Source organism: Mirounga leonina, unplaced genomic scaffold, assembly GCF_011800145.1.
Source record: "Mirounga leonina isolate KUSES-001 unplaced genomic scaffold, KU_Mleo_1.0 Mir_151, whole genome shotgun sequence".
Taxonomy (NCBI): Eukaryota; Metazoa; Chordata; class Mammalia; order Carnivora; family Phocidae; genus Mirounga; species Mirounga leonina.
Window position 1 is genome coordinate 68,856,177 of NW_023270377.1, and position 18,126 is coordinate 68,874,302.

Below are 18,126 nucleotides of genomic sequence, written 5' to 3' on the forward strand. Positions count from 1 at the left end.
CTGAGCCGAAGGCAGTCGCTTAATGAACTGAGCCACCTAGGCGCCCCTATCCTACAGCTTTTTGTTGTTTCCTCCATTACTGCCTTCCTCTGTGTTTAGTTGATTTTTTTGTAGTGACACATTTACACATTTTGATTCTCTTTCCCTTTCCTTTTGTGTATATTCTGTAGGTATTTTCTTTGAGGTTACAACTGAGACTACATATAACGTCCTGAAGTTATGACACTATCTTAACTTGATATCAAACTAACTTGAATTCAAGTTACTATCCAGCTTTCATTTCAACTTGAAGGACACTCTTCAGCATTTCTTCTAGGTCAGGTCTAGTGGTAATGAACTCTTTCCACTTTTGTTTGGGAAAATCTGAATTTCTCCCTCATTTCAAGGACAGTTTGACCAGATATACAGTATACTTGGTTAACAGATTTCTTTCTTACAGCCCTTAAAAATATCATCCTGTTGCCTTGTAGCCTGCAAGGTTTCTGCTAAGAAATTCACCGACTGTATTATTGGGGCCTCCCTTCTACATGATGAGTCCCTTTTCTTTTGATGCTCTCCAGATTCTTTTTTTGTTTTTGTTGACAGTTTGATTACAATGTAGTTTGAGGGAGGGCTCTTTGGATTTATCTTACATAGAATTTGTTGAGCTTCTTGGACTTGTATATTCATGTTGTTCCCCAAATTTGGGAAGTTATCATTTATTATTTCTTCAATCTACTTCTTTTTTTTTCTATTTCTTTAATTTCTCTCTCTTTACCTTCTCCTATAATGTGTATATTGCTCCACTTGATAGTGTCCCATAAATCTCTTAGGCTCTGCTCACTTTTCTTTTTTCTTTTTGCTCCTCAGACTCCATTATTTCAAACGACCTATTTTTGAGTTCATGGATTTTTTTTTTTTTTTTAAAGATTTTATTTATTTATTTGACAGAGAGAGACACAGCGAGAGAGGGAACACAAGCAGGGGGAGTGGGAGAGGGAGAAGCAGGCTCCCCGCAGAGCAGGGAGCCCGATGCGGGACTCGATCCCAGGACCCTGGGATCATGACCCGAGCCGAAGGCAGTCTCTTAACCAACTGAGCCACCCAGGCGCCCCCATGGACTTTTTTCTTCTGCCTGTTCAAGTCTGCCCCTGAACCCCTCTAGTGTAATTTTCAACTCATATGTTCTATTTTTTAACTCAAGAATGTTTCACTTTTTAAAAATACTTGGTCTCACTGTTAATATTCTCATTTTGTTTATATTATTGCTTTCCTCACTTCCTTTCATTCTGTTTTCCTTTAGCTCTTGGAGCATATTTATGACACTGTTTTAAAGTCTTTGTCTAGTAAGTCTGATACATGTTTATCAAGGACTGTTTCTGGAAATTTATGATATTCTTTAAAAAGGGCTACATTTCCCTGTTTCTTTGTAGGCCTTGTAATTTGTTGAAAACTGGGGTATGTGAATAAACTCTCCTAGTCTTTGCCACCAGGTGTGAAAGATCTTCACTAATTATAATTAGCAGGCCCGTTAGCCTTATGATTAGCTCAGGGTAAAGCTTTACGGTCTTCCAGGTATTTTCTGAGTGTGTATCTTGTTTGGGCTAGTGTGTGTATGTTTCTGTTTGTTTCTGATTTTCCCTGGCTTGTTGGAAGTATGTTAACTTCTCAAAAAGTCTTACCCCAGCTTCTTAGGACCTTAGATGTTTATTATATTCCTCTTCCTTCAATCTCTTACACTTAGATGTCCACTGCAGCCTCTTTCCACATGCTATGCTGCCCAACACTGCCTTCCACAGCTTCCTGCCTGAGACCCAAACTATGCTACCATTCCCAACTCTGAGCTCCAAGTCAAGTGAGACAGAAAACAGTCCCTTGGATAGTCCACAGACAGGTCAGGATGTTTCAAACAAGTTCTACCTTGCTCTTTCCTTTCTGAGGGAGGGAACCAAGAATTTGGGCTACTTCCTCCCAACTGCACCACACGATCATGGGCAGGGAGTGGGTCCAGGGGAAGTAGAAATGCCAGGAAATTTCCTACAGTTTTGAATATGGCTTTTTCTTGACTAGGGTCTGCTTGGTTGCTGAAGATCACTGATTTCCAGAGCTCCTCTAAAATTATTTCAATCAATCTGAACAAGGGCCTACCACTTCCTAGTTTGCCATCTTGCTGATGTCACTTAATAGACCAATTCTTTAAGCATAATGTTAGGAAGGGCAGGTAGACTCACTGACAGCACAGCCCTTGGGGCCTTTTTGCCATCAGAATGCCAGGCAACTTCTCCAAGGTTGTCCTCTTGCTTTTCTTCTCTTGCTCTGTTCTCTTTCCCATTGGTACTTCCTCCTCCCATCACTCCAAATATCTCTGTGAAGATGATTCCCAAATTGGTATTTCCAACTGGTACCTTACTTTAAAGATCCACACTTCAACTGCCTGCTAATCATCTTCCCCTGACTAATCTTCTTACATATGAACTCAAAATATCCAAATAAAATCAAATCAAGTAATAATTTCCTTTACCAAAATCACCACTCAGAGCCTTTGCTCTAATTTTCATACTGTAAGTTTGAGAGCTTGTATTTGTCACCTTATTACTAAAGATTTTAAATGAGGAATATCTAGCTTGTTTTACTTCAAAGTTCAATTTCATTTCTGGGAGTAGATTGGAACAAATTAGTGATTTACACTTGGCACCTCTGATTCTATAATTCGAAAAACAACACATGTCCCATAAAACAAAATCCCAAGAAATATCAAAAGTATACAGGTCTTTTCACAATAACATTTTAGAAAAAAGTTAATTAAAAAAAAACATAATGAATGAGATCAAAGTATAAAATTTTATGTCAGAACTCCTATTTCATTATACTATAGAGAATGTAATGGCCAATAAATCTGACTTTCAAAAAGACTGGTGTCTTGTTTTAAAATGGGAATTATTACATTGTCTTCTGAGGATACAGATGCCTCTGCAGTCTCCTCATATGAAGCTGTCTACATCAAACCACAGGGGTTGGGCAATGGATGGAATAGGAAGTGGAAGAACAAAAAGATACGTACTATCTTGCCTCATCATTGCTACTTCTGAACCATTAGTCCTTTAAATTTAAGCAAAAGACCATCCACAAGGCATTCAATTATACCAGTTTCTCCTCGAAACCGTTTATCTTACAACATACCAGTCATTCTCTCACATTCAAGAATTTTGGCTCTTCCTTTAAAAAAAAATAGTTTATTTATTTATTTGAGAGCATGAATGCACAAGCAGGGAGGAGGGTCATAGGGAGAGGGAGAAGCAGACTCTCCACTGAGCAGGGAGCCTGATGTGGGGATCGATCCCAGGACCCTGAGATCATGACCTGAGCCAAAGGCAAACGCTTAACCATCGGAGCCACCAAGTGCTCCTTGGCTCTTCCTTTCACACAGTCTCTCCAAATGCTCCTGATCTTATCACCACTTTAGGAGAAGTGTTCTAATAGATCTGTTTCTTGAATTTTTCAATCCCACTCCGGCTACCCACTTTCATGACACATCATGAAGACAGAGATCCTAAACATCAATTCAAAAACTCATTAGTAATAGTCTATTACTAATAGACCTCTCACATTCTTCTACTCCTTCTGTATCTGTTCTCTCACTTCATGGAGACCTCAGACATAAACCCTCTTTTTGTTCTTAGTCTATTAGACTCCTAGATTAACTTCTTTCTAATGTTAGTTTGTATTTCAAAGCACACAATTTCAATTGCTTTTGTACCCACCCTTTCTAGCCACCTAACCATTATTCTATTCTTAACTCTGCAATCTCCTAATCCTGGATTTGGCCATCTGCTCATTCCACTTCTATACCAAGAAAGCTGCTGAAAAAAATGACAACAAACATGGATTATCACCAAAAATTCAGTAAATGTTGGATGTAACATTTTTCTTCTCTCATTTCTTAACTGAAGCTGTTTCAATTCTTTACTACTACTCTCAGAATAACCTAAAATCACTTCATTCAGATGACCTCACCTTGCATTTCACAGAAAAAAAAATACTCTTACATTATAACTCTATTTTTTTACTGAATAAATTTGACATGGAACATTATGTAAATTTAAGGTATACAGTGTGCTTTGATACATTTACATATTGTAATATGATTGCTCTTGTAGCAATATTTACATTATATAATTATAGTACAATATTATTGTCTATATTCATTATACTGTGCATTAGATCTTTATGGCTTATTCACTACTCATTATAAGTTATACATTTATAAGTTTATATCCTTAAACAGCATCAGTCTTATCCCCACCTCCTAAACCCTGGTAACCACCATTTGACTTTTTTTTTTTTTTTTTTTAAAGATTTTATTTATTTATTTGAGACAGAGAGAATGAGAGACAGAGAGCATGAGAGGGAGGGGGGTCAGAGGGAGAAGCAGACTCCCTGCCGAGCAGGGAGCCTGATGCGGGACTCGATCCCGGGACTCCAGGATCATGACCTGAGCCGAAGGCAGTCGCTTAACCAACTGAGCCACCCAGGTGCCCCATCACCATTTGACTTTTTTAGATTCCACATATAAATGATAGATGAAAACCTTGCTAACTTCCTGCCACCATCATTTCTGATCTGCAAACTTATCTTTGCGTACACGTATTTTTTCTTCTTGTTCCTTCCACTTCTCAGAGGAATAGGTGTTTCTCCTCTTGTTTCATAGTCAATCCTTTAACCTAGTTTTGAATCTCCAATGACCAACTGGTTGGCCTTATTTCCTTCCTCTCACACTCTTATCTTTCAAATACTCCTTTGCCCTATACACTCGAACCTGGAAATGCTATTTTATTCAAGGCTATAATAAAGGCTTCTAGTTCCATATTTGCAACTATCCATTGGACAATTTAACCTGCATGTCCCGCAGGTAACTAAACCTGGTAACTAAAACCTAATTACACATTTTATTTCCCCATCTATAAATCTGTATCTTCTTCTCTACTGATCCTTGTAGTCATCAGCACCACCATCAATGCAGTTTTCTATTCCAGATACCTGGGTATCCTCCTAGAATCTATGTTATCACACTCAGAAGTGGCCTGCATTCAGGTGCCACCTGCTTTCCATTCTATTTCCTAAATAAATCTTAGATCTCTTCCTTAATTCATCCTTAATGCTTAATTTAAGTTCTCATGTTGACTGCTTGAAATGAGTGCCATTGATTTATTTTTTTTACACTGAAGTATAATATATGTACAGTTGACCCTTGAACAGTATGCATCCACTTATATGTGGATTTTTTTCCAATAAATACAGTACATTACTATATATATTTTTTCTTATGATTTTCTTAGTAACATTTTCTTTTCTCTAGCTTACTTTATTGTAAGAATACAGTATATAATACATATAACATACAAAATATATGTTAATCAATTGTTTATTGGTTATTGGTAAGGCTTCCAGTCAACAGTAGACTATTAGTAGTTATGTTTTTAGAGAATCAAAAGTTAACATGCAGATCTCTGACTACATGGGGGGTCAGCACCCCTAACCCCCCTGCACTTTTTCAAGGGCTAACTATATAACATATGTATATTAATAGATATTTATATATAATTATACATATATTATACACACACACATATAAAAATTCATAAAGTGCAACCTGATGACTGCCACTTATTTTTATATTCCTGGCTCTTAGACCATTGTTTATCATCTCCATGCTTATTGAGCCTGAATTCCACATTGCCCTCTATCCTATATCCAAATGTCAGGAAGACTTTTTTAAAGCATATATATTAATCCTTCAGTAAACTCGGATTGAATAAGAATACAGTATGAACTACTTAGTCATATTCCTCAAGATAGGGCCCTAGTCTACCTTCACAGCTTCTTTTCCTGTACTTCTTTATTGTTCTTGTTGGAGCCATAGAATCACCTTATTGTACATGGAATGTACCATATATTACCTCACTTTTGTGTTTTTATTATATAAACTGCTCCCCCCGCCCCCTTAATTTACCCAACTCCTAATCTTAGCCCAAGCTTTGGGCTTGAGAGTGGGCTTATGACCTGATCCTCCCAGACTGGTTTGGGTGATTCTTCTTTGTGTTTATTTGTTAGCCCCCACAGATCTCCACTATAGCACTTAGTACACTGTGGTAATAACTATTAATCGTCCTTTTTATCTTCTTATTGGAAAGTTCCTTAAGGGCATAAACTATGTTTTGTTTCAGCATTCCTAGAACCTCATCAAAGGCCCAGTATGCAGCAGACATTCATTGATTTTTCTTAAATAAATCAGGATATTTTGAGTTTAGTATATAAGAATAGAGAGTATACATGTTTTCTTTTATTCTTGAATACTTGACAAATACTAAAATATATATATATCCCTTTACCATCCTTTGGATAATTGCTGATGTGAGCAAAGGCTTTTTCCATGGCAGTTAAAAAGTTAAATCACAAGTTTCTGGTTGCTTACCATTGGCAGTGAAGGCAGAGGAGCAGTTAGAGAAATTTCTGTTTCTGCCTCAACCTAAGAATATCTCAATACTCCTCTTCCCTAATTCTGTTTCCTAACTTTCCTAGAACAAGTATAAGATTGTTGAAGTTTCTTAACGAACCTAATGGGAAAATAAGAAGAATAAAAGTTGGGATTTTGTTGTTGTTCTTGTTTTTTAAAATGTGATTATGCTTTATACCTGAACTGGAAACGCAAAGAAATCCAAATTCTAAACTTCAATAATTTGGAAAACTCCCTGTCATTGTTATGCCCCTGTTTCTCCTGTGTACCCCTAAGGAAGACCTAGTCCACAAGTCTACCCATATAACTGGAAGTAATCTTTTGCAAACAAACAGGAGAATCACAAATAATGATTTCTGAGAAATACAGGGAAGTACGTATAACATCTAGTTTTATAGATGTGTCAAGTAGAAAGGATGAAGAGAATTGTGTAGTTCCTATATTTATGGAAGTGACTAAGAATTGCATGGCTAGCATATTCTAGACTTTAGAATTTTAAGGCTAATAAAATTGTTTCTTAAATGAGGTAACCAATTCAAGATCTCCCACTTTCAACTGCCTGTTGAAACTATTGCAAGGTTGGCCCTTGGCTGGCATCCGGGAACCTGACTTGTGATAAAGTCGATAAAGTAATAAAGTTGATTGTTGTGCCAGCTTAATTAGACTGTACCATGAGATTTATGGGGAAGACCTACTTTCCTTCTGAGAGTCTGAAATTTTGATTGACATAGGATATCTATGTGACCAGCTCTTAATAAAAACCCTGAATTCTTGAGTTTCAAATGAAGTTCCCTATGTAGAAGGACTGCACCTGAGTGACTAAGTTTTTGAAGCTGGAGGCAGGGTGCACTCTGTGTGACCCCTCACTGGAGGGAAAGAGCATAGGAGGCCTGCATGTGGATCCCTCCAGAGTCTGCCTGATGTTTTACATTAATGATCTGACTGTGTATCTTTATCATGTCAATGTAATAAATCTTAGCTGTGAGTGTTACTGTATGCTAAGTCCTGTGAGTCCCTCTGGACAACACAGAATGTGTTTTTTGGTACTGGGACCCCCAAAACACTCCTAAATAGTGATATTAAATAAGCAAATAAAAACTCTATCATTAGCATCTCACAAAAGTGTGTGTTAATAAAATCCTGCCCTAAAATCTGATAGTATGGAAACACAGTATGAGAATAAAGGACAGAATTTTGAACTGGATAAATTTAGCATTACGAGAAGTTCATTACATTCTTATTTTTCTCATTTTGCTGCAGATCAGTGAAGACCTAATCATGGACCAATGACAGACATGTGCCTGGGAACTACTAAATTTATGCCTAGGAAATATACCTTTCTTCTAATTACCATCTTTTGAAACTGAAAATTAAAAATTATTTATGGAGGATGATGCTCTTTATGAACTATTCCTTCAGGTCACAATGTGTTTTTTTTTCCTAAAAAATTTTAAATTTTAAAAATAATTTTATTTTTAAAAATAAAAAAATTTTATTTTTTAAATAAAAAACAAATAAGAATCTTAAATTTCATCCATTAATATATATCTCAGTGTTTTAGTTATTACAGTTCTTCAAGAAAGTTTGTAACAATACAATATTTTTCACTTGCAAAAGATTCTCAAATTTCCATTTGCTAGAATAAATAAGAACTTTCAAAACCAAAACCATATACCTTTTGCTGTAGTTCTTTTATTGCAGAATCTCTATCCATACATGCCTGTCGAAAGGCTTCATAAGCTTTATTGAGTTGCTCGCCAATATTTTTATCCATTCCTCTCTGTTCTGTAGCATCACTATAAAGGATGGAGTATATGACAGGTCTGGAAAATAATCAGAACAATTTAGATAGCTATGAAATTATACAAATCTCATTTCTAAATGCATCTTATAGACAGTTCCGTATAGTTTATCATGAACATTATAGCACCAAGTACTATAAAGTTTATAAAGGCATATAAGTCTCATCTAAAATCCTGATTAGAAATCTTAAGAAACATTAACTTCTTCAATTTTAATATTCTTTACTAATGTTCAAGGAGCAAGTGGGGTTCCAGTTCATAAAGATGCTACTTTGAAAATAGTAATCTAAAAACGCAACCTTAAAATGGAGAAATATAAAAGGCCATTTGTTATTAATACTTTATTACAGAAATGCACAATAGGATTAGCAATGTGGGAAGGGATTTCTTTTTACTAAACGGACAGTTATTCCCACTTACAAGGTGAGTTCTTGCTACACTGAAATTAGAGCAAAATTAAGTAGATAATAAATATTTGTGGATGGAGTTCACACTGTTGTTATCGCAGAGCAATTAAAATGTGTGAAAATGCTCTTATTTTAGCACAAAATCTAGGGAGAGTTGCTGTTGGATTGTACATTAAAAAAGAAAAATCACATCCCTTCAGTCCTACCCACACTCCCTTTTAGTTTTCCAACCTCCCTGCTGTTTCTGAACTACAGGTGATTTACTGAGTGGAGGTAATTTGGTTTTATCATCTCAATTTGCATAACATTTCTAACCACATTCCTTGGCTCTGAGCAGAGGGCCATGTAATGATTCTGATTTTTCCTGTCCAGCTGTAAAAGCCACACCACAGGACCTTTCTTAATCTTCTGAAGCCACATAATAGATAAAGTTCTCTATCAGTCATGGGGGGTTTGGAGGTACCAAATTATTTCACTTCTTTATGATTGGAAATCCTTCATAATCTCAGTCTCTAATCTTTCATCTGTCCTTTTATTTTGGGTACACAATGCTTTTTAAAAAATTGTAGTATTTCATTAAAATACAATTCATATAATATAAAATTCACCATATTAAAGTGTACATTTCTGGGGCACCTGGGTGGCTCAGTCATTAAGCCTTTCCCTTCGGCTCAGGTCATGATCCCAGGGTCCTGGGATCGAGCCCCACATCGGGCTCCCTGTTCTGCGGGAAGCCTGCTTCTCCCTCTCCCACTCTCCCTGCTTGTGTTCTCTTTCTCACTGTTTCTCTGTGTCAAATAAATAAATAAAATCTTAAAAAAAAAAATAAGGTGTACATTTCTGTGGGGGTCTTTTTGTATATTCATTATGTTGTACAATCATCACCATTATCTAATTCCAGAACATTTTTATCACTACAAAAATAAACTACTTATTAGCAGTTAGTCCCAATCCCCTCTCCCATCAATCCCCCAGCAATTACTAATCTGCTTTTTGACTCTATGGATTTGTCTATTTTGGACGTTTCATATAAATGGGACTATATAATATACGGCCTTTGTGTCTGACTTTTTTCACATGGCGTAAAATTTCTGAGGTTTATCCATGTGGTAGTATATAACAGTACTTCATTGCTTTTTATGTCTGAGTAATATTCCATTGTGTGAATATACCACATTTTGTTTATCCATTCTTCAGTTAATGGACATTTGAGTTCTTTCCATTTTTTGATTATTCTGAAGAAAGCTATACTATTTGTGTATGCATACTTGTGTGAACAGGTTTTCAATTCTCTTGGATACATACCTAGGAGCAGAACTGCTGGGTTAGAGGATAACCTTATTTAACTTTTTAAGGAACTGCCAAAGCTGCTTGGATGTGTACCAAGTTATATTTCACTAGTAATGAGTAAGAGTCCCAATTTCTCTACATCTTTACTAACATTTATCATCCATTTTTGAATTATATGCATCCCAGTGGGTGTGAAGTGGTATCTCATCACAGTTTTGATTTGTACTTCCCTAATGATGTTGAACATCTTTCCAGTGCTTATTGGTTATCTGTATATCTTCTTTAGAGTAATGTCTATCTAGTCAACTCCTTTGTCCACTTTTTAATTGGGTTATTTGTCCTCATATTGTTGATTTGTAAGACTTCTTTATATATTCTGGAAACTTGAGCTTTATCAGATATATGTAATTTGCAAACTTTTCTCCCATTCTATAGATTGTATTTCCTTGATAGTGTTTTTAATTTTGATGTCTGATTTTATCTATTTTTTCTTTTGTTGCTTGCTTTTCTCATGTCCTATCTAAAAAATTGCTGCCTAATACAAGTCATGCAAATTTTCATCTATGTTTCCTTTAAAGAATTTTATACTTTTAAGCTTTTACATTTGGATCTTTGATCCACACTCAGTTAATCTATGTACGGTATGAGGTGGGGTCCAAACTCTTTCTTTGCCATGCAGCTATCCTACTGCCGTAGCACTAAAGGATATTCTTTTCCCACTGAATGGCCTTGGCACTCTTATTGAAATCAGCTGACCATAAACTGCAATGCTTTTTAAAATATCTGGGTAATATTTCAATCCTATCAGCCAGTCTTTCATTTTAAGTACTAAATACACTAAGTCATTTTCAGGCTTCTAAAAACAATTTCAAAGTTTTTATTTTGAGGATCAGAGTGTTACTGCTTTCTGAAGAAATAAAAGAATGGTAATTTTTTTAGGCATTCCACTTAGGAAGTTTGTTTCTACTGCTACCTCTGATAGATAAAAAAGATGAAATGCTCTTAGAATAACTAACATTGCCAGGATCTCTGACATGCCATAGATACTATGGAAAAATAAATAATCAGCATTAACACAAAGTATCACTTTGAGTACTTTATTCACTTGGACACTGTATCATTCAAAGAAGGATTTAAGGCAGCTTATAAAAATATAAGCAAGATTAAAAATAGGTATACAAGCAGGCAAAGAAAATAAGGATAGGCAGCTATCAGGACTATAATATAGTGTAAAATGCTAATGCAGAAATGAGAGGTTTAAGTAACTATGTGGCTAAATTACCTATCACTGTCCTAAAAAGCTGCGCATAATGACAAATTGTCAACATAAAACACATCTATATTTTAAAATCTGAGACAAACAAGAACCTTGAATTGGAAACCCATCTAGTTTCTTATTTTGTTCTATCACTGAATGACTGTGACCTTGATTCAGGGCCACTAAATGTTTCTGAACCCAAGTTTCTTTCTCTCCAATACAAAAAAGATGTTTGGACTTGATTTTGAAGAAACTTCTTTGTTCTACAGTTCTTGAGTCTGCTGAGTCTAAAAATGCATGTCTGTTCCATCAAGAAGGTGCATTCTTGTTTTTAAAAATGTAAATGCAATACTAAAAACAGCTGCATCATATGCAAGTAAATCATGTGAAGGCTTCACTACAGGTCCTTGAATTAGATCACATAAATGTCACTAAGAAGAGTTACTGAGTAAATTCCACATGGATGCATCCTATTTCCTGAAATAATGTATGCTGGAGAGATACGATTCAGGTCAATACAACTAAATAAATGATACAATTAATTTCTATCTCACAATCAAGAAGAGAATTGGGTGTTAGATCAGTGACACTGACCAGAGAAAAAGTCACTGGGACCCAACTAATTAAATTGGACAGATTTCAAATATTAACACCCTGAACTTTAAAGCCACTTGTTCCTCTATTTTTTTTTAAAGCATTTGTTAAGTGTAAAATTAATTTCACAATTTAAGAGGCAGTCACATTTCAATTACATTTTGGTATGCCTGCTGCAAAACTTGCCAGGCTCCAGGGAAATGGTTTTATTTATAGTAAACATGCTCAAACCCAAATCTCATTGCTTAAACCCAGGAGATCCAAGCTAAAGCAACCTCTGCCTTGGAAGCACTCTTCTAGTTATGGTTTCACTCTTTTAAGTGCATTTTTAAGAAAGCCTTCCATGGTAATTTCTTTATTCTGGGTCTGATTTGCTGGTTTCCTTCCACTACAGGAGGAAAAGACTAAGTCACTGATACCCCAGAAGGTACCTGGCAAGCGGAATGCAAAGCACCCCCACCCACCCAGGGCAATCCCCCTGAACCCAGGAGAGTCCCTATCCACCCACATCTGTCGCTCTGGCAGTAGTTCCTTTTTTCCCCCCCCTGGGTGGTTCCTGTGAGAAGGAAAATGAAGGACAGCAAGTTCCTGTTCTGTCTCCCAGGTCCAGCGTATGCCCACCCAGGAGGAAGCACCAAGAAAATCCCTGGGCAGCAGGCTGCTTCCTCTTTCATTAATCCCTTGGTTCAATAACGAAACTGTCCTAGGGTAGGAGAGGCAGCCTACGCAAGGAAGATAATTTTATCTTCCCTTGGTAAAGTTTTCCAGCTCCAACAAAGGTTTGCCAACTGCTAGGACCAAACTTAGATATTAATAAATGGATCCCATTACTATTCAACTCAATTAGGAAAAATAAAGTTTATGTTTACTTGCTACATGTTAGGCACTTTTGTGGAGTGTGGCAAGGAGCTTCAGAGAGTACCACCTTAGAGCTGTGTTCCTTTTACAAAGTTTTTTCACCAATTCTTTATTTTCTATTATTCACATTCCCATCTGACTGATAAGGGCTCAGAGGCATTAAACGACTTGCCTAGAGCTACAAAGCGATAAGCACGGGAACTGGGACTACAGCTTTGAAATTCTTCATTCAAGGACTGATTATTAAAGGCAACTGCAGGGGCGCCTGGGTGGCTCAGTCATCAAGCATCTGCCTTCGGCTCAGGTCAAGATCCCAGGACCCTGGGATCTGAGCCCCGCATCAGGCTCCCTGCTCAGCAGGAAGCCTGCTTCTCCCTCTCCCATCCCCACCCCAGCTTGTGTTCCCTGTCTTGCTGTCTCTCTGTCAAATAAATAAATAAATAAATCTTAAAACAAAACAAAACAAATGAAGGCAACTGCAAAGTATTCTCCCAGGGTGCCATGGTGGATATGTTCATTTGATAAAACATTGCCAAGTAAGAGCAAAGCCTGTACTGGGCACCACTGACACTGAGAACAAAAGAAACATGAAACCTATCTTCCCAAAGGTACCATTAGCTATAACTTAAACTGTATATATATGTACCCTGAGGTATCCAAAGGCTATAGAATTGGGAGAGGAAAGTGGTTACATCTATTTTTGAGGTTTAGGAAAGGCTTTGAGAGGTAGGTAACATTTGTACTAGGTTTTGAATTATGGATAGGTATGATCTCACCCATTCCTTTTATTTGATTATCAAATACTGATCCTTTCTAGAACAGGTTCCCAAGGGCTATAAAGATGTTTTTAGTGTTAGATAATATCCATTCTTCACTAAAAAAGGCTAGGATAATAAGCATTTCTTTATGCATTGTTCAGCTTGATTTTTCTCTTTCTTTTTTTAATATTTTTTTGGGAAACAGAGAGTGTGCACATGCAAGGGGAGGGGAGAAGAGAGAGAGGGAGAGAGAGAGAGAGAATCTCAAGCAGACTCCCTGCTGAGCGAGAAGCCCCACCTGAGGCTTCATCTCAGGCCTGAGATCATGACCTGAGCTGAAATCAAGAGTCAGGTGCTTCACCAACTGAGCCACCCAGGCGCCCCTTGATTTTTCTAATCATACAACTCTGCAAACCTGAGACAATTCTTTAGTATAACAATGACGGTTACTTACAGAAATGACTGATTAGGCTAGTGCTCTTCCCATGATGCTTGAAAAACAGCAGCAATGAGAATGAAATAAAGGATAAGTCTTGTATCTTCAATGAACCTCAATTTTCCTTTCTTTTAAAATGAAGGGGCTGGGGACGCCTGGGTGGCTCAGTTGGTTAAGCGTCTGCCTTTGGCTCAGGTCATGATCCCAGGGTCCTGGGACTGAGTCCCATATTGGGCTCCACGCTCAGTGGGGAGCCTGCTTCTCCCTCTGCCCCTCTCCCTTAGCGTGGTCTCTCTCTCTCTCTCTCACCCTCTCTCTCAAATAAATAAAAATCTTTAGAAAAAAATAAATAAAACTAAGGGGCTAAATAATATAATCTCCTTCAACTTTATGATTATATAGCATTTCCAAATAAATACAGAGTATTGAAGCTATTGCTTGGGAAATACAGTGATATACTTTTCCTCATATGATATCATAGCTTTAAAAGAAGTAGTCATTTTGTCTTAAATTGTACTATAAACTAGGCCTTGGTTACAAACCAGCTGATATGGCATTTCAAGATGGTGAGAAGCATGGAGTAAAGTTATATAGGGTGTCCTGGAATTAAAGAGATGATATGATACTGTGAAACTATGTGATATAAAAATATGTGAAATAACACTGTAAAGATGACTTTATTTATTTAGTAACATTTATGTACGTCCTCCTAACACTTAACTACGTAGAATGAAAAAAGTAAAGGCTTTGGATTCAGATCTCCTATCTGCAATTTTCTAGCCATTTACTTGGCTTCTCTGATATTAGTTTTCTTATGCTACATAGTTTGCAGTGTTATTATGAAGATTAAATGAAACCATATATGAAGTATGTATGTTATCTGTTCCTCAGTATCTATTCTCTTCTCTAATATTCCTGACTTTTAACTGGTATGGTCAGGTGACTATGTTCTGGTCATTGGCAAGTAAGTGCAACTTCCAAGAGGAGCTCTTCACTTTTTTCCCTTCCCTAGCTGGATGGGATGTTGTGGTGAGTCACCTAGAACGGGTGGTAACACTTCAGGGATGGTGGAAGGACAAGGGGATGCAGGAACAAGAATGAAGATGTCTAGGTCCTTGACACCGTGGAGCTGCCAGATCAGCACTGGACAACTTATACTTTAAATTGAAGTATGTGAAAGAAATAAAATTTCTGTCTTATTTAAGCCACTGTCTTTGAGAATATCTTGAGAGGAGCAGAGTTGTTTACTAACTGGTACAACAGTCAACACTGGTTCAGTGCTGAATACATCGTATGTGCTCCTTTTTTCCAAGTGAAAGAGACAAAGTCATAGTCTTTGTTTTTTTTCTCTAATTAGAGCTTATAATTTAGTAAGGCAGACAAGCATGAAAATGATTAACCATACTAGCAGGCCAATTATAAATGTGTAAAAAGGTATGATCATATCTTGATAGGGGTCTGGGAAGCACAGGTAGAAGCATTTGCAGGAATTCGCCCAATGGTTCACTGAAGATTTACTGCATATAAGTTTTATCTCAAAAGAAAAAGAAAAAAGAACTGTTAAATAAAAGGTATAAGCAGGGTAACAGCTCAATAGGAAAAACAATTAAAATGAGAGGGATTGTAGAAGGCTTCATAGAGGATCTGACACTTAAACTAGGCCCTGAAACATGAGGATTTCAACAAGCAGAGAATGAGAGGGAGGAAAGAATATTCACTCTGAAAGAGGAGAGGCATTGAGAAGTCACTAGTATAGTGCATTTAGGGACTGGAGGTATCCTATTTATGTAAGTCTAAGATGTGTACAGAAGATGGAGAGGTGAGGGTATTAAGACAGAATGGTCAGGGCTACCATGTATGATTGTGCTGCACTACAAAAACCCTAGGGGCACCACTCAGGCAGACCGTAATTGGAATGGAACCCCCTAGAGTTACAGAGAGTACTAAGTGCATAAACTATATGCAGCAGACTCAGTTATGGCCAGATTGTAGTGGACCCTGAATGTTACTCTAATAAATTTAGACTTTAACCTGACATTGAGAAGTAATGCAGGATTTTGGGGGTGCCTGGGTGGCTCAGTCAGTTAAGCATCTTGCTCTTGACTTTGGTGGGGAGTCTGCTTCAGGGTTTTCCCCCTCCGCCTGCCCCTCCCCCTGCTCATGTGCACGCACATTCTTTCTCTTTAAAATAAATAAATCTTAAAAAAAAAAGTAATGGAGGATTTTCAAGCAGGAGATAAACATGTTTTAGAAAGGTAAACTGGATACCCATTGTGGAATACAAACTAATGAGGGAGACAAAGTGAGGATATCCATAGCAAACTATTGCTGTAGTCTGGGTGAAAGATGGGCTTGAACAAGAGCAGGGGAAGTGAAAGATGGAATACATTAAAGAGACATTTCTAAGTCAGAATCAATGGGATTTGTTGGCCAAGTGGATCGACAGGAAGGCAGCATTCAGGTTCCTGCAATTCTGAATCAGCTGGCCTGGGATGGGGTCCTGGAATCTGCATTTTAATAAGTAACCCAGGTGACTTTGTTGAAAATAGTTCACCAGCCATATTTTTCAAAATACTAGGCAGACAGTGATGATAGCCAGATAGAGAAACAGGAAGAAAAATGTTTTGGGAAGAAAGATATTGAATACACTTTTGGACAGAGTACTATAGAAGACATATAATTAACAACAGGGCAGGAAAAATGTGCCAACTGAGTGATAACAAAATCTAGAGGAACAAATATATATTAAGTATGGCTTCCCTCCTGCTTATATCCCTATTCTTAAAGTCCTGTTTCGAATGTCCTCTGATACTAGTAAGTCCTTGGACAGTCAACCAAGCTCAAATCTTTTTACCAAAAAAACCAAATTTTTGAAAGGAAAATAGTGGAGAAAGAAGTAATATTTATTATCATGTCACTTCATGTCACAAGATGTACACTCTTTTCCTCTCAAATATAAAGCAAAAAAGAGGATAGGGCCACTTACTATCTGGACAATGTAAGAAGGTACATAAAACACTAGGGCATTTTAGCAGAAGTCTGTTATCTTATGTAAAGAGACTATTAGGCAAAACGGTAGGAATGTTATCTAATGCTCTGTTCTGTTAACCCTTACATGCTGTTAAATAACAGGAAAATAACTCTCTGGTAAAGTGTCTGAATGCATTCTTTTTGAAATCTCCTCCCTTCTACTCTGCCAAATTTATGACAAGAAAGTAGAATTACTAATGATCTTGCACAGGAGTAGGATGGTTTGTACCTATCTTCTGGTCTTAACCAGAAGAGTTTGGGAAAAAAAAAATATTTTCAGTAATCCTGAAAGAGTCCCCCCAAACAGAACACAATAATGTATGAGATGTCACAGGCTGCACAAGATTCATAAAAGGAAAAGTTGCTTTTGAAGAAGTCGTTAAAATCTCATGAGTTGGGGTGCCTGGGTGGCTCAGTTCGTTAAGCATCTGCCTTTGGTTAGGTCATGATCCTGGGTCTTAGGATCAGTCCTGCGTAAGGCTGAGCTGGCAGCCTGCCACTCCACCCTGCTTGTGCACTCTGCTTGTGCGCTCTCTCTCTCATGTTTTCTCTCCCTCTCAAATAAATAGAATCTTAAAAAATAAAATAAAATAAAATCTCACAAGTTAACAGATTAGGGACCCCTCCAGCATCTGTGTGTCATTTACTGTATCAGAACAAAACAAAACCACTATGAAAGGAAAGAGTTCTTCTATGAAGATATAAAACTTTAGGAGACAGATAGGGGACCTTTTCATAAAAAGGCCTATTTTCTCTTAAATCACAGTTTAAATTGCTGAGCGGTCACTTAGTCTTGAGAATATTACCGATGATAAATGGGAACAGGCAAAAGCTTATATAATTATAAAGCTGTACTCTGTGCTCTTAAACACTGGCACGGGACTCCCCAGCTCTTCATACCCCTGCTTTTAATTTCCCTGAGGACACCTCGAGGCTGTTGGGCAAATGTTTGCAAGTCACAACTTGTTTTTTTAGAAGTAATTGTGAGAACTCCAATGAGAAAATAAATAAGGTTTCAGAGATTTCCAGATCTCTATTTCCAGTCATTCCCAAGATGTTTAGGGTGTGACTTTAAATGTTTAGTATGATAAAAGTTTAAAACCAGATATAATACCATGTAACACACTCTTATTCCAGTTGTTGAATACCCCTGAAGACAGGACCCCTAAATCCCTGGGTATCCTGACAAACCAACCTCTC

General features: G+C 37.2%; 1 protein-coding gene across 8 annotated transcripts in view; it reads right to left on the reverse strand.

Moving 5' to 3' along the window:
• TANK (TRAF family member associated NFKB activator) overlaps nt 1-18,126 on the reverse strand; it is a 95,484-nt gene that overhangs the window by 50,773 nt on the left and 26,585 nt on the right. For 6 of the 8 annotated variants that reach the window (XR_004679692.1, XM_035007911.1, XM_035007909.1 and 3 more), the window contains exon 2: nt 8,169-8,316. Coding sequence is in view for 7 of the 8 variants with exons in the window: in XM_035007909.1 (XP_034863800.1) it covers nt 8,169-8,316 (148 nt within the window). In the remaining variant the exon portion in view is untranslated. Of the gene's footprint in view, nt 1-6,451; nt 6,594-8,168; nt 8,317-18,126 lie in introns of those variants that run through there. The other 2 variants (XM_035007915.1, XM_035007913.1) reach the window with 1 other exon arrangement.